This window comes from Hippopotamus amphibius, chromosome 9, assembly GCF_030028045.1.
Source record: "Hippopotamus amphibius kiboko isolate mHipAmp2 chromosome 9, mHipAmp2.hap2, whole genome shotgun sequence".
Classification (NCBI taxonomy): domain Eukaryota; kingdom Metazoa; phylum Chordata; class Mammalia; order Artiodactyla; family Hippopotamidae; genus Hippopotamus; species Hippopotamus amphibius.
Window position 1 is genome coordinate 118,214,775 of NC_080194.1, and position 24,074 is coordinate 118,238,848.

The 24,074-nt window shown below is 41.2% G+C and overlaps 2 protein-coding genes across 2 annotated transcripts; one reads left to right on the forward strand and one right to left on the reverse strand.

The window, feature by feature from the left end:
- The first annotated feature begins 89 nt into the window (after positions 1-89).
- Positions 90-23,942, forward strand: DCTN5 (dynactin subunit 5). The gene is made up of 6 exons (XM_057747729.1): positions 90-247; positions 1,010-1,078; positions 11,250-11,368; positions 15,392-15,503; positions 19,319-19,421; positions 22,575-23,942. The coding sequence occupies exons 1-6, from the start codon at positions 200-202 to the stop codon at positions 22,670-22,672; spliced, it is 549 nt and encodes a 182-aa protein (XP_057603712.1). The 5' UTR covers positions 90-199; the 3' UTR covers positions 22,673-23,942.
- Positions 6,639-7,731, reverse strand: LOC130860021 (mitochondrial import receptor subunit TOM22 homolog). The gene has a single exon (XM_057747730.1). The coding sequence runs from the start codon at positions 7,715-7,717 to the stop codon at positions 7,295-7,297; it is 423 nt and encodes a 140-aa protein (XP_057603713.1). The 5' UTR covers positions 7,718-7,731; the 3' UTR covers positions 6,639-7,294.
- Positions 23,943-24,074: the final 132 nt, after the last annotated feature.

The window sequence follows — 24,074 nt, forward strand, 5'->3', positions numbered from 1 at the left end:
CTCGGCCCGCGCACGCGCAGCCAGAGACGCAGCAGAGCAATGGAGCGAGGCCACCTAGCGGAGAGCCGAGCTATGGATGAGACTACAGACTGCCGAGAGCGGAAGTGGAGGAGCCGCCGGAAGTAGCCAGCGTCTCCGGCCGACAGACGGGCTGACAGTCCCTGACGGGAGTCGGAGCTACGCCGAGGAGTTGGTGGCCATGGAGCTGGGCGAGCTGCTCTACAACAAGTCCGAGTACATCGAGACGGTGCGCGTGTCCAGACATCTGCCCTCCCCTCTCTAGGCCTGCGTCCCCTGAGGCCGCCGTCTCCATCCTGTCCCTGCCCCACCCCGGGTACCTCTGGCATTTAGTCCGAGATGACCTAATGAGAGTTCACGTACGGTCTGGCTTTGTTTGCTTATTGCTTGCATGGCCAGTTTAGGCTTTAAAGAAAAATTTATTCCTGATTTCCTCGTAGAGATAAAATGCCTTCCAGAAAGCAGGACCAGTCTCCTTCATCCTGATATTAATTACAGCTCTGGGCTTCAGGCCTTTTAAAAGCTTTAAAAAAAAAAAACAAAAAACACGAACGTGTCATAATTTACTACTACGTGCTAAAGACTGTTAGGTTCTTTATAGTTAATACATGGTGTGTGTGAATTGCTCGAAACAGGGTTAGTGTTCAATCAGCATTACTCATTATTTTTTCATTGAATTCTCACAACTCTGTGATATTGCTAAAGCCATCATCCTGGTTTTAAGGCTGTAAAACCGAAGCCTAGAAATGAGAGTTAGGCTGTAGACATACCACATCCAATTTCTGGATCTGTCCCTTGAATCCCTAGTTTCCTAACTCATCCTTGCTTTTTTTTTTTTTTTTTTTTTTTTTTTGATATCCTGGACTTATTCCATTGCAGACTACACCCCATTTCAAGTCCTTTTCTCTCCAATGTGAGCTTTCTTGTTGGAAACCTGTAGCGCAGAACCCACTCAGTTTGCTCACCTTGGTTTTCTGCTCTTTCCTTTCAGGCATCTGGGAACAAAGTTAGTCGCCAGTCTGTATTGTGTGGAAGTCAGAACATCGTCCTCAATGGCAAGGTAAGGGACAGAGCCAGCTCCAGGATGCATATTTATACTTACTTTGCACTAATCATCACATTAGCAGGGCAAATGGACTGCTGTGTCTCCCGTTTATTGCTGTATATTCTAAAATTCTCTGTCTTTTTTTAATTCTCCAAATTGGATTTTTTGAATACAAAAAAGATGAAGTAAAAAGAGTCAGCAGAAAACCCTTTTTCTGGTAGTCCAGGAACAAAATACAATGGCATCCAGAACTGAAATTATTACACAGTATTGTAGTGTGTCCTGTATTACTGGACACAGAACGTAAATAGGCAACAGAGTATTTTAGTATAGAAACTAAAGTGATACTTATGTAATTATCTGTTTACTAATTAATGACCAATATTAGCTGAGACTTAAAATTAATGTGAGAGTTGGGAAAGATAACTAAAATATGAAAAGCATTTGAAAAATGAAATGTGCAAGGCTCAGAATCTTGTAGTCTGAATACATTGAAATAGCAGAGAGATGAGTATAAACCTGGGATGATAATGGAACCAGAACTTCAGAACCAGAGAAAATATCAAGATATATTTGAGCTTGACAAACACCATAGTTTCTTCCTGCCATTAGGGACACTCAGTTTTCCTTGAAATATTACATCTCTAACTTCTAGAGATAAAATAATCTCACTGTAATCAAGAGATCACAGATATTTTCAGTAGAGACACGATTACTGTTTCTGTTACCCCATCATACCATGAGATTTAATGGAAAAGGAATATAATTTGGTAGTTAGATATAATTAGTAATTATAGATACACTGTTTCAGTGCAGAATTAGCAAGTATGTGGGGTTTTTTTGAAATTCTTCAGCTAATTCCAAAACATTTTCTGTGATTTTGTAGGAAGGATGTGTGTGTGTGTGTATAAAGTATCTATGATGAAATTTGCCATTTTAACCATTTTCAAGTATACAGTTCATTGACATTAGTTACATTCACAGTGTTGTGCAATCATCAGCACTATATCTATTTCCAGAATTTTTTCATTACTCAGAAACTCTGAACCCATTAAGGAATAACTCTCATTCCCTTTTCCTTCCAGACCCTGCTAACCTCAATCTACTTTCTGTCTCTATGAATGTGCCTATTCTAGATAGGTCATTTAAGTGGAATCATGTAAGACTTGTCCTTATTTGGGCTGGCTTATTGAACTTAGCATAATGTTTTCAAGGCTCATCCATGTTCTAGCATGTGTCAGAATTTTATTGCTTTTCACGACTGAATAATATTCCATTGTATATATGTACCTTTTGTTTATCTGTTGATGAACATGTGGATTGTTTCTGCCTTTCCAGTGTTGTGAGTAATGTTGCAGTGAACAATTGACATACAAGGATATATTCGAGTAACTGTTTTCAGTTATTTTTGTATACACCTAGGGGTGTGGTGGCTAGGTCATATGGTAGTTCTATTTTTCAGCTTTGTGAGGAACTGCCAAATTGCACCATTTTACATTCCCACCGCAATGCAGTGGGAATCCTCATTTTTCTTTCAGATGTGGATATGAAAGGTATTCAATATTTCATTGTGTTTTTTTAAATTATTTTTTATTGGAGTATCATTGATTTACAATGTTGTGTTAGTTTCTGCTGTACAGCAAAGTGAGTCAGCCATCTGCATACACATAGCCACTCTCTTCTAGACTCCATTCCCATGTAGGTCATTACAGAGCACCGACTAGAGCTCCCTGTGCTATGCAATAGGTCCTTATTAGTTATCTATTATTTATACTAGTGTGATTTGCATTTCCCTAATGTCTAATGATGATGAACATCTTTTATCTTATTGGCTATTTGCATATCTTTGGGGGAATGTCTCTTCAGTCCTTTGACCATTTTAAAATCGTGTTGTCATTTTGTTGTTGAGTTGTAGGTGTTCTTTATATATTCTAGATATTAAATCCTTATCAGATTTATGATTGCAAATATTTTCTACCATTCTGTAGATTGTAGATTACATTCTTGATAATGTTCTTTGATACACAAGAGTTTTTAATTTTGATGAAGTCCAATTTATCTATTTTTTCTTTTGTTGCTTTTTTGTGTCATAGATCTAAGAATCCTTGCCAAACCCAAGATCTTGAAGATTTACTCATATGTTTTCTTCTAAGAGTTTTACAGTTTTAGCACTTGTATGTAAATGGCTGTTGATCCCTTTTGAGTTAATTTTTGTATATGATGTGAGGTTGGGGTCCTAATTAATTTTTGAGGGTGTGGAAATCTACTTGTCCCAGCACCATTTGCTGAAGAGATTGTTCTTTCCCCATTGAATGGTCTTGTCATCCTTATAGAAAATCATCTGGCCACAGAGGTATGGGTTACTTTCTGGACTCTGAATTCTATTTTGTAGTTGAAATATTTGTCCTTATGCCAGTTCTACACTGTTTTGGTTACTGTAGGCTTGATATCATCAGGAAATAAGAGTTTTCCAACTTCTTTTTCAAGATTGTTTTGGTTATTTGGGGCCCTCTGTTTCTTTTTTGAAAGGTGTTTTATTTGGCAATATTTGGTGTACACAGAAGACTGGTGTGCAATATATATCTTACGAAACATAAAAATTAAGTCAACACCATGAACGCACCATTGAACGGAAGAACTGGAACATAATCAATGCATAATAATACAGTACCACCTGAAGTTCCTCTCCCATTTCTTTCCTCTACCTCCTTCCAAGAGGATACCACTATTCTGAATTTTTTGTCTTATAAATTCTTTTTCTTTTTTTTTCATTTTTAAAATAAATTTTATTTATTTATTTCTTGGCTGCATTGGGTCTTCATTGCTACGCGCGGGCTTTCTCTAGTTGCAGGGAGCGGGGGACTACTCTTCGTTGCAGGTCACGGGCTTCTCATTGCAGTGGCTTCTCTTGTTGTGGAGCACAGGCTCTAGGTGTGCTGGCTTCAGTAGTTGTGGCATGTGGGCTCAATAGTTGTGGCTCGCAGGCTCCAGAGCACAGGCTCAGTAGTTGTGGTGCATGGGCTCAGTAGTTGTGGCACATGGGCTTAGTTGCTTCGAGGCATGTGGGATCTTCCCAGCCCAGGGATCGAACCCATGTCGCCTGCATTGGCAGGTGGATTCTTAACCACTGCGCCATCAGGGAAGCCCTAAATTCTTTATTTCTCAAAAAAAAATTTTGACTGTGTGTGTATTTCTAAATAATGTATATTGCTTCGCTTTACTTGGTTTTCTGTGACTTACTATTTTTACACTCATTTATTCTAATAATGACAATAGAAAACATTGTATTACACTTAGTAAGTAACGTTCTCAGCTCAGTTTCTAAGTTTCATTGTGGTTTATGCATTTCCACTGCTATGTACAATTCCGTTTATCTGTCTCCTATGGGTAGTTCTTTCATTTGCAGTTTTTTGTTGTTATGAACAATCTGCTTTCGTTTCCAGCCCCTGGCCCTCTCAGAGCTTTGACATTTCTGTTTTCCTGAGCCCTTACGTCAGGTATCACGGTGCCTGCAGGAAGAGACAGATGTCAGATGAGTAAAGAGGATTGGGTGTGAACCAGAGAGGGTGGTGGGGCCTGGTGAAGTGGAGAATACAGGACCTAGCTAAGCTCGAGCTGATTGTTGCCATGTGGGAATGCAGACCTGTACTTCCAGAGCTTCTGATTTTCTCAAAACAAACTGGAAATCTGGATTTATTAAAATGTAAAATGTCCTACTATTCACATAATAGCATCTAATTTAAATGCTAAAAATGGCTGCAAGGGCCAAAGAAAACAGTTTGTAGGTGCAGCCCTCAGACCTCCAACTTGCCACCTCTGCCTTGTCCTTGTTGAGTTCAAAGAACTCTGCTTTAATACTGTTTTCCTCGCTGTAAGGTCTTTTAGGAACCTCCTTTCATTTTAACACCCTGTTGCCTCTATTTTTAATCTGACTTCTCTTCTTTAGCTCCATTCTTTATGAGATAGGAAACTAGGGTTTGAATCCCTCTTGCTAAATTTCTTTGACCATCTGTGATATCATTTCCTTCTTATGTTTTTCATGTGTTTGCTCCCTTGGTGGGAGTGTAATTTAGACTGACTGAGGGACTTATATGGGTTTTCTTTATTTCCAGATTAAGATTGTTATCTTTACTTAAAACACAATAAAACAATAACAGCCGTTACCAAATACTCAGAACTCGTGGTATTCTGTTTTCTTCCAAAAGAAAAGGAAGTCATTTTCTCTGATTGTGGATGGAAACACAAACTGAAAACAATGATTGAAGTAAATTATGGATCTCATGTGAAAGAATTACGTACTAGAAATAGACATCTCTCTAAGCTTGAAGAAGATGGCTTTTAAAAACCAAGAGAGGAATTTTCTGGCAGTCCAGTGGTTAGGATTTGGCGCTTTCACTGCCGGGGCCTGGGTTCGATCCCTGGGCAGGCAACTAAGATCCCACAAACTTTGTGGCACAGCCAAAAAAAAAACAGCAACAAAAAACCCCCAAACCAGGAGGAACTATAATACTTTACAATCAGTAGCAGATGTGAAAGTTTCTTTTTACCGAAAGAGATTTTATAGACTGAACACATGCAGGTCAGATTGGTAAAGTCTTCCAGGTATGAGCCCATTTCTTTTTTTTTTTCTTTAAGAACTTTTATTGACATACAATAAACTGCATGTATTTAAAGTGTACAATTGGATATTTTCTTCTTCTTACTAATGTATATATGACAATCCCAATCTCCCAATACACTCCCCCCCCCTCCGCTTTCCCCACTTGGTGTCCATATGTTTGTTCTCTACATCTGTGTCTCTGTTTCTGCCTTGCAGACCGGTTGATTTGTACCATTTTTCTATATTCCGCATATATGTGTTAATATACGATATTTATTTTTCTCTTTCTGACTCACTTCACTCTATATGACAGTCTCTAGGTCCATCCATGTCTCTACAAATGTCCCAATTTTGTTCCTTTTTATGGCTGAGTAATATTCCATTGTATATATGTACCACATCTTTTTTATCCATTCATCTATGGATGGACATTTAGGTTGCTTCCATGTCCTGGCTATTGTAAATAGTGCTGCAATGAACATTGGAGTGCATGTGTCTTTGTGAATTATGCTGTTCTCTGGGTATATGCCCAGGAGTGGGATTGCTGGGTCATATGGTAACTCTATTTTTAGTTTTTTTTTTTTTTTTTCCTTACAAGTCCTTTATTAGTTTTGTTTGTTTTTTGGCCATGCTGCACTGCATATGGGACCTTAGTTCCCCAACCAGGGATCGAACATGTGTCCCCTGCAGTGGAAGCAGAGTCCTAACCACTGGACAACCAGAGAATTCCACCTTTATAATTTTATAATATCATTGTAAACTGTGTACTGAAAGCAATTGCCTGAACTCAGGTTCTTGACCAAAGATGAATTTTTCTTACCTTTGTGAATTTAACTAACTTAGGCCTGAGGGGTCAATCAGTGTAAAATAGTGATGCTGGCTTAGGTAAGAGGAAATATGAGGGGCCATTTTCTTTGCTCTTCTAAAAATGGTTTAAGTAATTTCAAGATACGTATCACAAGCACTTGGAAGACATTTGGTTGGAATTATTTTTAATATTTAAATACAAAAAGTGAGCACTGACTTTTTTTTCTTTTAGACACACACACGTCTAACAGCTGAAATATGCAGAGGAAATGAGCTCCTGCTCTGTCCTCCACAGCCCCCATCTTGTGGTTGAAGCTGCTGCCAGCCCTCCCTCCATCCTTTCTAACATACATAGACATTCACAGTGACTGCTTTACAGTACAGCTGTAATGCATTTTGTATTTTATCTTGTGTGCATGTCCCTCCCCAACATCTCCATTCTTAAAAACCAAACAGTCGTTAATAGTCAGGGATGCGTCCTTCCTGATGGCATCAATTCCTACCCCTCAGTGGGATAGTGAGGAGATCTTCGGTCCAGAAGATAATTTAGTGAAAGGGGTGGGATGGCCAGAGCTGGAGTAACCGTCTGCATTGCTGCACTCTGGTATCAGAGTGAGGACAGAAGAAATAAGTCGGGACAGCGTGGAGGGCACTGTTGCTAGTGAGGAGTCTCCATGAGACAATGTGAGGAGAATTCTCCCCACCAGATTTAGATAGATCAATGTGCCAAAGTTAAAAAAAAAAAATCCAATAATCAGCAGTTCAAACACTATTGAATTTTCAAACTTCTCCCACCAAGACAGGTCAAACATAGCAGTAACAATCTAGATCTTTCCAGGAAGTGAAGGTAGAGCCCCAGGCATTCCTCCTGACAGCCCTGTATTAGGCCCTAGAAGTATCTGCCGTTGCTGCAGCTGCTGCTGTTGCTCCATCTGCAACTTCTCAGTCTCAAAGACGACCGGAAGAACGAGGATCATGAAGGAAGTGGTTCCAATCCACAAGGCTGCCCTGGAAAACCTGTACATTTTTTGAGCCACGAAGAGGGAGAGATCAAAAGTGGCTCCAGCCGCGGACCGGACCCTCTCCGGGAACATCTCCGTCAGACCCCACAGTCTCTCCGACAGGGTCTCGTCTAGCTCCTCGTCGTCTTCCTCCTCCAGCTCCTCCTCTGGCTTCTCGGCATCGCCCTTCGGAAGCAATTCGTCCGGGCACAGGGGCGCCCCAGGGCCAGCGGCGGCGGCAGCCATGGCTGTGGGGGACACCGGAAGCGGAAAAGAACTATTTTTAGTTTTTTAAGGAACCTCTGTACTGTTCTCCATAGTGGCTGTATCAACTGACATTCCCACCAACAGTGTAAGAGCGTTCCCTTTTCTCCACACCCTCTCCAGCATTTACTGTTTGCAGATTTTCTGATGATGCCCATTCTAACCGGTGTGAGGTGATACCTCATTGTAGTTTTGATTTGTGTTTCTATAATAACTAGTGATGTTGAGCATATTTTCATGTGCCTCTTGGCCATCTGTGTGTCTTCTTTGGAGAAATGCCTGTTTAGGTCTTCTGCCCATTTTTCGATTGGGTTGTTTGTTTTTTTTGATGTTGAGCTGCATGAACTGTTTATATATTTTGGAGATTAATCCTTTGTCTGTTGATTCGTTTGCAAACATTTTCTCCCATTCTGAGGATTGTCTTTTCGTCTTGCTTATAGTTTCCTTTGCTGTACAGAAGCTTAGAAGTTTCATTAGGTCCCACTTATTTTTTTTGTTTGTTTTTTTTGTTTGTTTTTTTGGCACATGGGCTTAGTTGCTCTGTGGCATATGGGATCTTCCTGGAGCAGGGATCGAACCCGTGTCCCCTGCACTGGCAGGCAGATTCTTAACCACTGCGCCACCTAGGAAGCCCCCACTTATTTATTTTTGTTTTTATTTCCATTATGCTAGGGAGCAGATCAAAAAAGATCTTGCTGTGATTTATGTCAAAGAATGTTCTTCCTATGTTTTCCTCTAGGAGTTTTATAGTGTCTGACCTTACATTTAGGTCTTTAATCCACTTTGAGTTTATTTTTGTGTATGGTGTTAGGAAGTGTTCTAATTTCATTCTTTTACATGTAGCTGTCCAGTTTTCCCAGCACTACTTATTGAAGAGGCTGCCTTTTCTCCATTGTATATCCTTGTCTCCTTTGACATAGATTAGTTGACCATAGTTTATCTCTGTGAGTCCATTTCTTTTTAAGAATCTTCTCAAAGCCTGGTGTTCTGGCTAGTGATTTACCTAAATTCACCTCTATTTGGGGTGTTCCCATCTACCTCTCTAGCCTGAGCTTCTGTCTTGGGCCCCAGACCTTTATTTACTACTGCCTGTTGGTCATCCCACAGATTCCTTCAAGTCAGCATTTCAAAATTGAATTTATCATCTAATTCCTGGAATTGCTCACCCTGTCCTAGATTCTCTTTCTCTTACCCAACATCTAAACAATGACCGAGTCATATAGAATCTCTTCTTTTTTTTTATTTTTAAATATTTTATAATGGAACATTAAAAAATCATTTTTATTGAGGTATATTACATACAATAAAATGTACCCATTTTAAATATGCAGTTTGACAAGTTTTGGCTGATGTGGACATCTGTGCAAGTAGTACCAGAGTCAAGATGTAAAATATTTCCATCACTCTAGATTCCTTGTGTCCCTCTGCAGTCAGGCCTTCTAGCTTTGCCCAGGTAACCTATGTGAAACTAGTATAGGTTAGTTTTGCATCTTCTAGAGTTTCCTGTAATTGGAATCAACTTTTTTTAAAAAATACATCTTTATTGAAGTATACCTGCTTTACAGTGTTGTGTTAGTTTCTGCTGTACAACAAAGTGAACCAGCTATATTTATACATATATCCCCATATCCCCTCCCTCCCATCCTCCCTGTCCCACCCCTCTGGGTCATCACAGAGCACCGAGCTGATCTCCCTGTGCTCTGCAGCAGCTTCCCCCAGCTATCTATTTTACATTTGGTAGTGTATATATGTCAGTGCTACTCTCTCACTTCATTCCAGTTCTTCTTCCCCCCATCCGTGTCCTCAAGTCTGTGGAATCATGTACCTTTTTTTTTTTTGAGTCAGGCTTCTTTCACTCAGCACAGTGTTTTTGAGATTTATTCATGTTGTTGGATATATTCATGGATTAGTAGTTCATTACTTTTTATAGATAAGCAGTGTTTTTATGGAACTTTTAGGACACATATAAGAGTAGAGAGAACATATAATGAGTCCCTGTGTACTCCTTCACCAGCTTCTACAATTAGTAATATTCTGGCATTCTTTCTTCATCTCTATACTCACCTGCTAAATTCAAACCAATTTTGGAGTAGAGTGGAATATTTTAAATCAAACTGCAAGCATAATATTATTCCACCCATAAAAATTTCAATATATATCACTAATACTTAAAGACTTTAAAAATGTATTGAGGACCCTTATTATAATGTATTTTTTTTAAATTTAATCATTCCCTAATATCATCTAATCCTCAGTCCATGTTCAGTCTTTCTAGTATCTTAAGATCTCTTTGTATAGTTGGCATGTTCAAATCAGGATCCAAACAAGGTGAAACACACATTACTGTTTGGTTGATGTGTCTCTTAAGTGTCTTTGAATCTGTAACAGTTCTCTTTCCCTGCCTCCTTTTTCTCCACATACCATTTATATGTCGCAGAAAGTGGCTTACTGTCCTGCAGGATTTTCAGATTTCTGAATTTGGCTGATTCTGTTTACACAGTGTTGTTTAATGTGCTCTCTGTCCCCCTCTCCTTCCTCTAAATTGGTAGTCAGATCTAAAGATTTGCTCAGATTCCTCTACCTCCTATTTATTTCTCTTTTCCTGAAGCACAGCTGTTGCCTTAGGTAAGGCCTAGCATCTCTTCTCACCTTGATCCATCAAAAGGGCCACTTCCTCTCCAGTCTTACCTGCCTCCGTTTAGGCTCCAGACTGCTTCCAGAGTGATATTTCTAAAATGAAGATTCAGTTATGTTAATCCTCTGCTTAAAATCTTTTGTTGATTCCTTATATCCGCTAGGGAAAAAAGTCTAAACTCATATATTCAGTGTATATAATTCCTCATGATCTGGTCCCTTGCTTACTTTCCCAGCTGCCACCCCACCCATGCACACTTTATTTTTTTAAACATTATTTATTCAACACACATTTCAAGAATGCCTGCTCTTTACCAAGTGTGGGGCATTAATTCCCCCCAGTTTCTGGGCTGTCTTATTCAGCCCCTCCTGGCAACCTCTGGGGAAGCAAGATATCACACCCTGCTGTGTAGCACTTAATCTGAGCCCAGAAATTGGGATAGGAAGCAGAATGTCAATGAGTCCATCCCTGGAGCATGAAGTTGGAGGTAGTCAGTAGTGTTAGGAGATCAGACAAAGGTGGGAGCAGCCAGGGCTGTCCCTGAGCAAGCAGCCAAGGCTTGGGGGCAGGTGGAGCCGAGTGCATCTGAGGAGGTGCACAGACCAGGTCTACTACAGGTATTCTCAATAAATGTTTGTCCGTCCATTGAGTCCTGTTCATGGGATAATAAGGGAAAGCTTATGACGTACTGAGACTATCTTGAACTGCAGTCAACATTATGAGGGCAGTTCTCTTTACCTTAAAAGTTATCCCTTTTGACAGAACATGTGATTCAGTCGAGCATAGCATAGCTCTTAATGTGTCTTGTTTCCTACTCTTTTTTTTTTGTTATGTTTTAAGCGTTGGTAGTAGCTTTTTAAAATATGCTTTGTTTTATAGACCATTGTGATGAACGACTGTATTATCCGAGGGGATCTGGCAAATGTAAGAGTTGGACGTCATTGTGTTGTGAAAAGTCGGAGTGTCATAAGGCCACCATTCAAGAAATTCAGCAAAGGGTATGTAATTTAGTGACCTGTTTCAGTCTGCAGCAAGATGCTGCTGCTGGTGGTGATATCCATGTGTTGAGTTGTGGGGAAGGAGCAGGTCTACACTACTATTTGGGACACCAAGTAAGAATTCACTGTAATGAACACAACTCTGGTGGTGGTTGTCTTAGTCTAGTTGGTGGTTAGGTGCCAGCAACAATCCACTTAAGCTGGCGAAAGCACAGGGGATTCTGATTAAAGAGACACAGGACTATTTGATGGAATTTAAGGGTAGGAAAAGGGGCCAGGCTTCACAAGGGACTAGAACCTGGAATTGTATAGCTAGCCAGAATCAAGACCACTAGTCTGTCTGTCTAGGGCTCTGTCACCGAGGTTATACTGTTTCTTAACTGTCCTTCATGCTGCACTTTTTTTTTTTTTTAAGATTTATTATTTTTTAAATTTATTTATTTTTGGCTGCGTTGGGTCTTCGTTGCTGCGTGTGGGCTTTCTCTAGTTGTGGCGAGCAGGGGCTACTCTTCGTTGCAGTGCGTGGGCTTCTCAGTGCGGTGGCGCCTCTTGTTGCAGAGCACGGGGTCTAGGTGCACGGGCTTCAGTAGTTGCAGCGCTTGGGCTCACTAGTTGTGGCTCGTGGGCTTAGTTGCTCTGCAGCATGTGGGATCTTCGTGGACCAGGGCTGGAACCCGTGTCCCCTGCGTTGGCAGGTGGATTCTCAACCACTGCGCCACCAGGGAGGTCCCCTCTCTGCACTTCTGCTTCCCTCTTTTTTTCTTTCATCTTTATCTTCCCTCTTTTCTCACGGAGCCAGCCTTGCTGCCTCAGCCCTTTATATACATCACTTCTCCATTTAGGCTTCCAACGGATACCAACCAGAGATTTTAGGTCCTATTAACAAAATCTTGGGAGAGGGAATCTGATTGGCTCAGTTTGAGTTAAGTGCCCACCCCCGGTCTAAACAGCTTTGACCCAAAGGGCAGGGTCAAGTTAGGCCCACTGATCTCTCAGTAGGAATAAGGATGGTCTAAGAAAGGGCGTGGACAGGACAGGAAAACCGACCACTATGCTGGTGATATGGTGGTATTCTGTTTGCCCCTCTCTCTCTGTGCCCTCCTAGCTCCTACCCATGGCTCCATCTGCTTTTTTTTTTTCCTTTAAGAACTTTTATTGAGATACAGTTGACGTGCAATAAACTGCATATATTTAAAGTGTACAATTTGATATTTTTTTTCTTATTAGTAATGTATATATGGCAATCCCCCCATCTCCCAATTCATTTCCCCCCCAACCCTCCCCCCCACTTTCCCCACTTGATGTCTATATGTCTGTTCTCTACATCTGTGTCTCTATTTCTGCCTTGCAAACTGGTTGATTTGTACCATTTTCCTATATTCGCTCCATCTGCTTTTCATCCAATAATTCAGCAAGCCTTTATTGAGTGCTTTCCTTATGCCAGTCACTAGATTATAAGCTGGACTTATAAAGATGGATAAAATAAGGTCTCAAAACCTAGTGTTAGAAGTAAAACAAACTAGTGAATGTAACAAAAAAGAAACAGACTCACAGATATATAGAACAAACTGGTGGTTACCAGTGGGAAGGAGGGCAAGATAGGGGTAGGGGATTAGGAGGTACAAACTACTACATATAAAAGAAATAAACTACAAGGATATCTTGTACAGCACAGGGAACATAGCTAATATTTTACAATAACTATAAATCAAGGAGACTCCCCTGTCGGTCCAGTGGTTAAGAATCTGCGCTTCCACTGTAGGGGTTGAGGGTTTGATCCCTGGTCAGGGATCTGAGATCCCGTGTACTGCATGGTGCAGCCAAAAAAAAAACTATAAATGGAGTATAACCTTTAAAAATTGTGAATCACTATATTGTACATCTGAAACTTAAATGATAGTGGAAATCGACTACAGCTCAATTAAAAAAACAACAATCTAGTGGTGGAAATAATTAAATATTATTATTTAATATTTAATTAGCTACTATAAAATGTGATGCTATAACATGAGAGCCACTATATAATAGGATACTCCTGTCACTGGGGTATGAACATGGTTAGGGAGGAACAGACAAGAGGGCAGCTAACTCAGACTATCATACTTAGGTGTATATCATGGAGGAATCGTCCTGTGTTTCCCATAGTGATGTTGGGCTCTAGGCTTTCATTATGTACAGGAATTGGAGCAGGGAGTCATTGTAAATCATGTCAAATTCAAATGCAAACATTTGCTCATTAGCTCAGAAGTCTTTTTTTTTTCCCCCTGGCCGTGCTGCATGGCATGTGGGATCTTATTTCCCCGACCAAGGATCGAACCCGCACCCCCTGCAGTTGAAGCACGGAGTCTTAACCACTGGGCCGCCAGGGAAGTCCCTCAGAAGACTTTTGAGGGGTTAAGACTTCCCTGGTGGTCCAGTGGGTAAGACTGCTTGCCCAATGCAGGGGGTCTGGGTTCAATCCTTTAGTCAGAGAACTAGATCCTGCATGCATGCTGCAACTAAGAGTGCGCATGCTGCAACCGAGAAGTCTGCATGCGGCAACTAAGAAGCCTGTGTGCCGCAACTAAAAGATCCCGCGTGCTGCAACAAAGGTCCTGTGTGCTGCAACAAAGATCCAGCACAGCCAAAATAAATAAATAAATGAGTTTTTCTTTTTTTAAAAGAAGACTGTTGAAGGGAAACCAGAAAACCGTGTGATGCCCTTTCATGGTTTCATGCAGTGACTGATGTTCTGCTAGAATTTTGACTCCACCTCCTGAGAAAGGCATTACTGGGCTGGATATGGTCCAGGAAGAGGACTGAGAATGAACAAGGAGCTATTGGAGAATGGAGGGATGTGTAAATTAGAATAGTCCACATGAGAAATGTAGAAATATGAAAGTATAAATAGCAACACATGAATAAAAGATGAATGTCGATTTCCTCCCCTTTATATCTCAGTACCAGGAGCAGCTAATAGTATCAAGTTTGGAGTTTTTAATTTAAAATTAAGGAGTTAATAGTACTTATGTAGTCTATAAGATCAAGGAATCCTTTGCCACACAAGGGGTCCAGACTAAAAATGCAAATGAATTAAGGAAGATTTAAGTAAATTATAGGTCTGTGGAGGACAGGTATCATCTCTGACAAACTATTCCTGACAAAATAGAACACAGGACTGGAAAGAGCCAGTGAGAATCCAGCTGCTTTATGTTAGTTCTAGTCCAAATATTTTATATCCCAAGGTACCAAAATTTCTTATAAATATGATCACAGACTACTGTCAGTGACATTTGTGGAGTCCTGGAGAATAGGAACGATGTCACAGTCTGGAGGAAGCCTACTAACTCCTTAAGTCTTGGCTTAAATGTCACTTTCAATTAAGCTTTTACCAAACCTCCAGTCTGGGTAAAGTCTCTTTGTTATATCCTCTCATACTGTGTTATTTTTCCTCTGTGGCACTTATCACAGCTGTAACTAATTGCTTATTTAATCATTTATTTAACCCCTTTTTTCTTCTCTTGGTAAGCTTCATGGGCAGGATCGCGTCCCTCAGGCTCGCCATCATATTCCCCAGTTCCTGACATAGACTCTGGCATATAGTAGACACTCAATAAAACCAGTCAATATATAAATTTTTAGCGTGTTGGGAATTATATGCCAGGAACCTTACATCAGTCCCCTGAAGCATTATGGAACAGGTTAATAAAAATGTAATCTGTGGGCATTTTCAGAGGAGGCAGGACTGAGCAAAACAGTCATTCATTTTTATTTGGTACCAGGTTTTTTAGCTTTGAAAGTCTTGCCCTTACTGTTTTGCTATTTCCTTGCACATTTGCTTGGTCTAATGTTTCTGATTTCGATTTAGTAGTCACATGCATGTTCTTCAACACTATAGAATTGCTAGGAGGATTCTTTCCTTGCTAGGAGCAGACTTATTAAGACAAGATGATGGAGTTGAGATTATGATCTTTAGTTCTATGAACCTTGACCAAAAGTACATCACCTTGACCTTTCTTTGTTCCTCTTCTTTTTCTTCTATAGCGTTGCATTTTTTCCTTTACATATTGGGGACCATGTCTTTATTGAGGAAGATTGTGTGGTCAACGCAGCTCAGATTGGCTCTTATGTTCACGTTGGCAAGAACTGTGTGATTGTGAGTATGGTGACTTGGCTGGCTGAGCAGCCTCACTCCCCCTCTACTCCTGTCCCTCACATCAGTGGGTTTCTGCTTCTGTCATCAAGCAGGGTAGAAATCCTTTCTGGTCTGCTGGTCTACCAGAATTATTATTGTATTTGGAGATTTTCCTAGGCATTAATAATCATGGCTAACCTTTATGGAGCCTCTTCCACATGATGTTAAACTCTTCCCTTTGATTATTTCATTTAATCCTCACAACCATCCAAGGGCGGTAGGTACTATTAGCGCTGTTTTCAGGTGAGGAGACTGAAGACCTTCGCTATTAGGGGATTTGACAAGGCTAGTAAATAGTAGTGCAGGGATTTGAGCCCTAGAGGTATGAATAGCCATGCCTCTATGTGGCCTACCTGTTGCCTCACCTCAGGAATCATACAGTCTAGTGGGGTGAGGGGATCCTGAAGGGTGCATAGAAATTGGCTCATAGACGAGAGGAGAATGAGTGTTTCAGGGAAGAGATTGGCACGTGTAAGAGTCAGAGTCATCAAAGGGCATGATGTTAAGGGAGTTGCATGTAGTTGAGGGTGCCGGGCGTGCCAGGTGCAAGGGGGCCCCTCACTCAGCAGAACCTGTAAGACCCTGGTCCACAGGTGCCTGGACATCAGTTTGTTTAACCCAACCAAGGCTTCTCAAGGCTGAATTTCTTGGTATTTCATAGATGAAGAGGTTGACTTCAGTTAGGATTTCTGAGACCATCCTGAGTAAGAATGTTAATGATCAGACCCAAACTGCCTAAATTTTCAGGGAAAGTGTTTCTTACATTTTATATTTGTCCCTCAGATTCTGGGGAAAGCCAGGACCCCTTTCATGCTTTTAAATGGCCACTCCCCTTAATACAGAGTCAGTTCTCTGCTCTGGATAAGACTCGGACCCTAAGGTATCGGAAAACCTGCAGAAACCATACAGTCACATTCCAGGAGCCATGAGAGCAAAGGTAGACAGTGCAATGGAGAACCCCAGTGCTGAGAAAAGCATTCCAGTCTGACTTGTTACTCAGAACTAAGGGGAGTAGTTTTGCCAAATATTCTCCTCCAGAGAAGTTCCTTAGCATGTATTAGAGACAGAACATCTGTGGTTCAGCCTGACGTTGAGGAAAAGGAGAAGAAATCCATCCTCTCCCCTCACTCTGACTGTTTGACCAAAGCTGGCTTCCCAAGCCACAGCTGAGTTTTTCTAATATTTTCCTCCGCAACATGAAGACATTGCCATAGTAGCCTGGTCCTTTAGCCCCAGAGCCAAATGTCTGGATGGTTAAAATCCAAATGCTGTTCCCACTGCTTCGGGAATTCTACTCCTATTGTTAGATGCTCTGCTTTTTGTATCACTTTTCAATACATCAATTCATGGTATTGTCATTGTTTAGTATTGGCAATACTTATTTGCTGAGCCTTTACAAATTCTCAAGTAATCTCACGAGAAAGAGCTTTTGAGAATCTCACAGCTAGCAGGAACTCTTTTTAGAGTCCAGCTGTCCCCATAACACACGAATCTCCTGTAGCATCTCATGTGGTAGTGTAACTTCTGCTTGGATTATGTGAAGGTGTGGTTCTTAATCAGAATTGCCCAAATGTCTGCAGAAAAAGCCTAACAAGCAATATTCATAGGCACTGTTACCATGCCATGAGTTTTACATTTATCTCTAGTCTTGACAGCATCCCTGCAGGCGTGGTTTTATATGCTGTTTCACAGGATTTAAGCAACTTGCTAAGTAAATTGCATAAGGAGAGATGAGTAGCTGTAATAGTAGCAACATGTAGTTCTTAACTCCTTCTTGGAAAGTTCTCCAGAAAAGAATAAAGAAGTAGTTTCAGCTTTTTACCTCCTTAGCTATTGCTAACCCATTCATGCCTAAGAAGTACCTGCATTTCTTATTTTGCTGCTATATAATTGATCAGTTTACCCAGAATTCTCTGAATCCCAGTTGAGCACATTTCTTTGGGTGGGCAGAATGGCCAACTCTAGACGAGCAGGTGCCCTCAGGCTGTGTGGTGGCTGGTGGTGAGAAGGTTCATTTCCACTGCTCTTCGTTTCCAGGGCCCTCTGTCTACGGGTGCCTATCTGTGACTGTACCCTGCCACATGCAGCACATTGTTTTCTTTTATTCAGTGCCCCATGTGCTTAGTCTGAGTTATTAGGAGCTTAGGCATCATAGGACATCTTTAAGTTAATTTGGGAGTTACCGGGGAGCTGGCCAGCTACCTGATTTTTGATATTGCCAATAACAGGTAATTCATGGAAGAAAACTTTCCAAGCAAAAATGAAGAACTACAGTCATAACTTGCTTCTGACTTAAAGATGTTGCCCAATTTGGCTGTTATCCACCCAGCTAGAGATAACGTAGTTAGCCACTGAAGAAATTCAGACCTTAGCGGTATAAGCTTTTTAAAAATTTCATTTGACAATCTACCCAGGAGTTCCAGGACATACATAAGAGTTAGGTATTTAACACTGGGGTAAGATTTGGACACAGCGAAATGAAAGTGTCTTTCATATTCTTTGGAAAAATCCAAGATCTAGGTGGGTTAGCATTATCCTGGTGTTTGTTGGGTGTTACACATCCTCAGCCAGGTACGTTTTATCAGATCATCTGACCAGAACACAAGTGAGCTTATAGGCCTGGATGATATAAATGCAATCGGTAAAGACTGAAACTTTCATTTACTCAGCAAGTTGTCTGAGACATAACTTTAACTGAAAGTTAGAACAGAAGGCTCTCTGTTCCCTTAGTCCGTGAAGCAGATGAATCTCCCAGAACTTATTTCTTGCCCCCAAAATGCCATGGGTGATGGCAGAATTGAAAAGTGATGACAGTGGATAAAGTCAAGCATGATGTCCAGCCTAAACCTTCTAATAACTAGCACTTACCCATGGGAGGACAAATGAACTAATAACTTCATATCCAAAAGAATGTGCCAAGACTTGCCCAGTTGGAATTGACAAAAGAACAAACAGACCTTAAACTGGTAGGTACAGAATGAATGTACTGGCTAATATGGACCAAGAGTACAGAAGTAGATCCAAATTTTTTACACAAGTGGCTCCAGGGGTTCAGTTGATGTCATGAGAATCTCCTTCCCTCCCCCCCGCCCCCCACCCCGCACTGGGAGGCTCTCAGTCAGGTCTTTTCCTCATGGAAACCAGTGGTTGGTCCAGGATTCTGTCCTGTCCTCTAGAAACCCCACTGGAAAGAGCTTCTTTTCCCAGTAGTCCCAGCAGAAGCTCTGACTTTGAGATTCATCATCTGCTTGTATGCCAGTTCCCTAAACCAGTGGCTGTGGCCAGGCTTGGGGTTTAGAGTTTGGGATGGGAGGTGAAACACATGGACTGAAATGGGGCTGGGGAGGTATCCAAGGGAAACATAGGTTCTGCTACCAGAAGAAAGGGAAATGGATGTTGGCCAAGCAAAACAATGACATCCACTAAATTAAAAAAAAAGAAAGAAAGAAAATTAAGCAATTCTTGAAGATTGAATTTCATTTAGTCTGAAATGCCTAAGATAACCGGAACTGTCCCTAGTGTGTGCGTGTGCGCGCGCGCGCACACACACACACACACACACACACACACACACACACACACACACTCATGTTTCTACCTCCTGCTCGTCAGGTACCACCTGCAGTAGGGAACTGTGGCCAAACCTCTTGTCACTGTCCATGACTATTATATGATATCATGAATGGAGAAAATATAAATATATTCCACACAACAGACAAGACAACTTTGACTCCCATTTCCTGATCTGTTTCCTATTAACAAGATTTTAATTTCAGGGACGCCGGTGTGTGTTGAAAGACTGTTGCAAAATTCTCGACAACACAGTGTTACCCCCAGAAACCGTGGTCCCACCGTTCACCGTCTTCTCAGGCTGCCCAGGTAACCTCGGGTGTTGATTATTAAAACTCGATTTGTTTTCTTTCACGAAAGTAATGCGTGAGATTTCTGTCTCTAACAGTATGTTGATCTAGCTAACTTAAACATTCTCCTGGTACAGAGTACTTAAAAACGCTGTCTAAAATATAGCTAGTGTCTTTTTACATGCATTGTTGGATTCACAAGAAAATTATTAAGGTTCAGAAGCAAAGAGGAAACTAAATTCAGACTTAGAAGTGTGCTTCAATTGATGCTGTCTTCATAGTAGCATGGTTTAGGATTTGATGCTCATGTGGGGATGAGAGGTAAAGCCTCTCACCCACACATGGCAGAGAGATGCTCTCGAAGGGTTATCCCTCAGTAAAAAGTTGATGGAGGACAACTCTGCCACCAGCACAGGAAAAGTACAGAGAAGCATGTCTCTCTTGGCCTGGGCTCCGGGTGGAAAAAAAGTCTCTCCAGAGAATTCTGTGGCCTTACCCTCACATTGGTTGGGGTTTGAACTTATACTGAAAAGTTACCATAAAACATGTTCTAAGACCAGCGAGAGCTCTAAGACACCTGAGAGAAGCAAATACATTATCTCTTGACCTTGGCTGACAGAATGCCCACAGGCAAAGCCCTCATGAGCTCAGAGTTCCACACAAACATGTGAGGAGGCAAAAGCAATCCATGCTCATCCTAGAAAGCTTGGAAAACACCGAAAAGCAAGAAGGAAACCTCACATTCCCCAGCCCCACCTCAAGATAGTCTCTTTTTTTCTACATGTTGTTTTACACAGGGGAAATCAGGTAGCACCCACGAAGGCACATCACAGATTCACAGATGGAGGATGATATGAAGAGAGAGATTTGACAGTATATGATATGTAACCACTGGGTGGTTTAATTGTTTTTCCAATTAAAAAAAAATCTCATTACTCAGATCATTGAATACAAATTTCAGAGATGCACAAAATCATCCACTAAGATTCTTTGGGGAGGAAATGGGCCATTCTGCTCTTTCATGCATCTCTGCATTTGCAGAGGAGGAAGAGACTTTTATCTAGTAATTCTCCCCATATTGAGTTCCCACTGTGGAAGAGCTTAATAGTTCTTAGCAAGAGCTAGATCAGAACAGTCTTGGTGATTGTTTTAGTGGTTGTGAGACAGGCATCTGATCTGAGGTGAGAAGTGTATTGCTGGCGAAATATCTTAATCTCTTTTAACTTATTCAAGGCCCTGAGAACCAATTTATGGTCTTTGAGCACTGATGGCAGTGGCCCGCAAGTACTGCTAGGTATTTGAAATCTGGGTAAACACTGTGTGGAGGTTCTGCCTGGGACCTTAGAGATAATTGTATAGGTGAGGAGACTGAGGCCTAGAGAGGTTGAGTTAGGGAGGAAGCTTTGACAAGCATATAAGACTCCTTATTTATTTATTTATTTATTTATTTATTTATTTATTAAAAAAATTTTTTTTTTCTTTGGCCACTGGGTTTATGGGATCTCAGTTCCCCAGCCAGGGATTGAACCCGGGCCATAGCAGTGAAAACGCTGAATCCTAACCACTAGACCACCAGGGCACTCCCAGGACTCCTTATTTAGAGTCCACTGATAGGTTACTTCCCGTTTATTTTGTGTGGTTTCACAAACAAATGCTAACCATCTAGATACTGCTATAAGAGGCGTAGGGTTGCAAGAAAACTAGCATATTTTTGGAAGCCTCCACAGCATGAAACTGAGTCAAAATGAAAGGCAAACCATCCAGAAAGGATCTGGGTTAGGAACCAAGAACTCAGATGTCCACAGGACCAGGCAGGTCATGTAAATGATTGAAGTAGTACCCTATCATAGCTGTTTAAGAATATCAGGCATGATATCATGAGAACTTCTGGTGTTTGATGAGGAGCTAAAAATCTGAATTTTTGTATGATGTTTATGAATTTTTAATTGAGTACTAATTTTTTTTAGTAGATTAAATACTGTACAGACTAAACGTATAGTTGGAAATCTAACATGGGCTGCTAGTTTGTAAAAGGTGCCTGTAAGAATTGTGTATCTTTTAAGACCATTTTTTCTATCCTAGTTTCTCTCTCTCTCTATATGTGTATATATATACAGGAGCATATGTGTGTGTTTTTATGTGCGTATGAGTGTATATATAGATATGTGTGTTTATGTATGTATATATGTTTGTGTATATAATATGAAACTGTTTTTACATATATAAACAGAATTATACTCTCTGTTCTGTTAGGAAACTTGCTTCCTTAACAGTATATCTTGGGCATCTTTTCCTATCAGTGTGGAGAGATTCACCTCATTCCTTTTAATAGTTACATAGTTTTCATTGCATAAATGTCCCACAATATAACTAATCATCCTCTGGTATAATGGATTTTATTTATATTTTATAAAGAAGTTGTACCTGTTTCTTCATGATTAGAAACTTTGCTACATTGATGCTTTTGTACATATATTGTGCGGTTGGGCAAGATTATCTGTGGAATAAATTCTTAGAAGTTGGATTATCAGGTCACAGGGTATGAACTTTTAGAAGTTTTGCTAGATATTCCCAAATTGCTCTTCAAGCGGTTGTAGGAATATGCACTTCCACCTATAGTGTGTGAGAGCGCCTTTTTCCTAGAAATTCTTAAATAAGATCGCCCCATCTTTTATCTTCCTACAGGACGTTTCTGTTCTGCTCCCATCTGTGATTTGAACATATCTAGCATGTTCGGGCCTTGGATTCAGTTTCATTGTATGAATAGCAGGGCAGTTTCTTCCCTCGAGAGCTCCCACCTTGACTTGCCCAGCAGGCGTCACCCTAGAATCCAGTGTATGGACGAATTCTTGCTGGAAACAACCTCTAATGTAGTCAGATTTGCCTTAACTCTTCAGGTTGTGCAATAATGTGCTAACCTCTTTTACCTGGAATATATTTCTGCATTTTGGAAACAGTATTATTTGTTTCCCTCACACACACAAATTCACATCATCTTGAAGATGTGGTCAGTAGAAATACTCTGTTAGCACCAAAGATGGAAAACCTATGTATTTGTATTTAGACATTCATGGCTAAAGAAAGGGGCCTTCTCGGGGTTTCAGGAGAAGTCAGAGCTGCATGTGGGCCTCCCTCCAGCTCCTTGTGGTTGACCAGGTCTTTCTTTCCCCAGGACTTTTCTCAGGGGAGCTCCCAGAATGTACCCAGGAGCTGATGATTGATGTCACCAAGAGCTACTACCAGAAGTTTTTGCCGTTGACACAGGTCTAATGTCTCCACCTTGTGTCTCAAATTCACTTAAGCTCTAATATGAACTTGGGGACGAAGTGAGCCGTCAGCATCTACAAAGAGCTCTTGTGTCTTTGACACCTCTCACCCTCTTTTTTTTTTTTTTTGGTTTAATTTTTTAGAATTTCTCAATCCTCCCAGGCTCTAAGTTCTTAAGACTTTAATAACAGAACGTCTGGAGGAGTCGTCTCCAAATGCTGTGCGTAAACCGTATCTATTAACAGTCACTCTGTACCATTCTGTGTGGAACACAGACTCATCTGTTCCCAGCACTCCCACCCCTTGGTCCTGTGGGTGGCTGGATGGAGCAGGGCACTCTGTCCCAGCAGGGAGGTTGTGACACTCGTGTGCCGCCTGTGGCCATGAGCTACCACAGTGAGCATTGCTCACAGGGACCACTCTCAGCGTCCCTGCTGCTCACACTTTTGGCCTGTTGCCACGACTGCTCATAATCTGGAAAAAAAGTGTTTTGTGACTTTTCAGAGCCCAGATTCCTGTTGGCTACTGAAATGTGAAGGGAGGATGGTTAGTATTTCTTTTCTTTCCAGAATGACCTGAACTGTCATTTTAATCCAGAGTGACTAATAAAAGACTTCCTAGCATTCTATTCTAGGGCCTTGGCTTTCACTAAAAGGGGGGTCCTTAGCATCCAGATTTTATTTTTGCAGAGTCCTAGGTTTAAGTCTCTCACGTGGATGGACTAGTCTGGCAGCTACGCCTTGCCTCACGGTGTTTGGGGGCAGCAGTATATACCTTATTTCACTGGAGATGTAGCATTTGTGACACTTGCTTCCTGGCCTAGAACCATTCAACCCACCCTGTGTTTGCCATAAACCTCACAGTTCAGACCAAAATATCTGTAATTGGGCCCACTCTCATATGTACATGGGGGCCTCTTAAAATTATTCTGGGGGCACAGAGTCCTGAGGAATAAATGAAGTTGCCAATGCTGTTCTTCTGGGTAATAGCACAGCCCTTCCTGTTCTGCTCTGGCCTCTTGGTTTAGTAGGAAGACATAGAAGTGAAGGCCTGAGAAGGTTGGCCTTGCTCAAAGCTCTGATGCTGCTGTGAATGGGGTCGGACAGTTCAGCCTCGTAGGTTAGGATCGAGCAGCCACTGTCTTGACTTAATATCTGGTTATGGGGTTTGCAAGAAGAGCTGTATGTAGTCATCTCTGCTCGTTCAGTGTAAAACTGCTTTCTGATTTGTCATTTTTTATGTTTGTACATTAAAAGATTGACACGTGAAACAAGTCATTCGAAGGTGATCACTGTCCACCTCCAGCAATGGCAGCTTCTTTTCCTTGGGCACTTCACAGTGTGCCTGGTGCCCTCCTGCGGACTTTATATTCACTTGCCTACCTAGGGCTCACAACAGCCCTTTA

Excerpts from the sequence above, each read along its gene's own strand:
- DCTN5 (XM_057747729.1), top strand. The coding sequence starts at position 200 with ATGGAGCTGGGCGAGCTGCTCTACAACAAGTCCGAGTACATCGAGACG. Across the intron at positions 1,079-11,249 it reads ACATCGTCCTCAATGGCAAG|ACCATTGTGATGAACGACTG; the intron begins GTAAGGGACAGA and ends TTTGTTTTATAG. Across the intron at positions 11,369-15,391 it reads TTCAAGAAATTCAGCAAAGG|CGTTGCATTTTTTCCTTTAC; the intron begins GTATGTAATTTA and ends TTTCTTCTATAG.
- LOC130860021 (XM_057747730.1), bottom strand. The coding sequence starts at position 7,717 with ATGGCTGCCGCCGCCGCTGGCCCTGGGGCGCCCCTGTGCCCGGACGAA.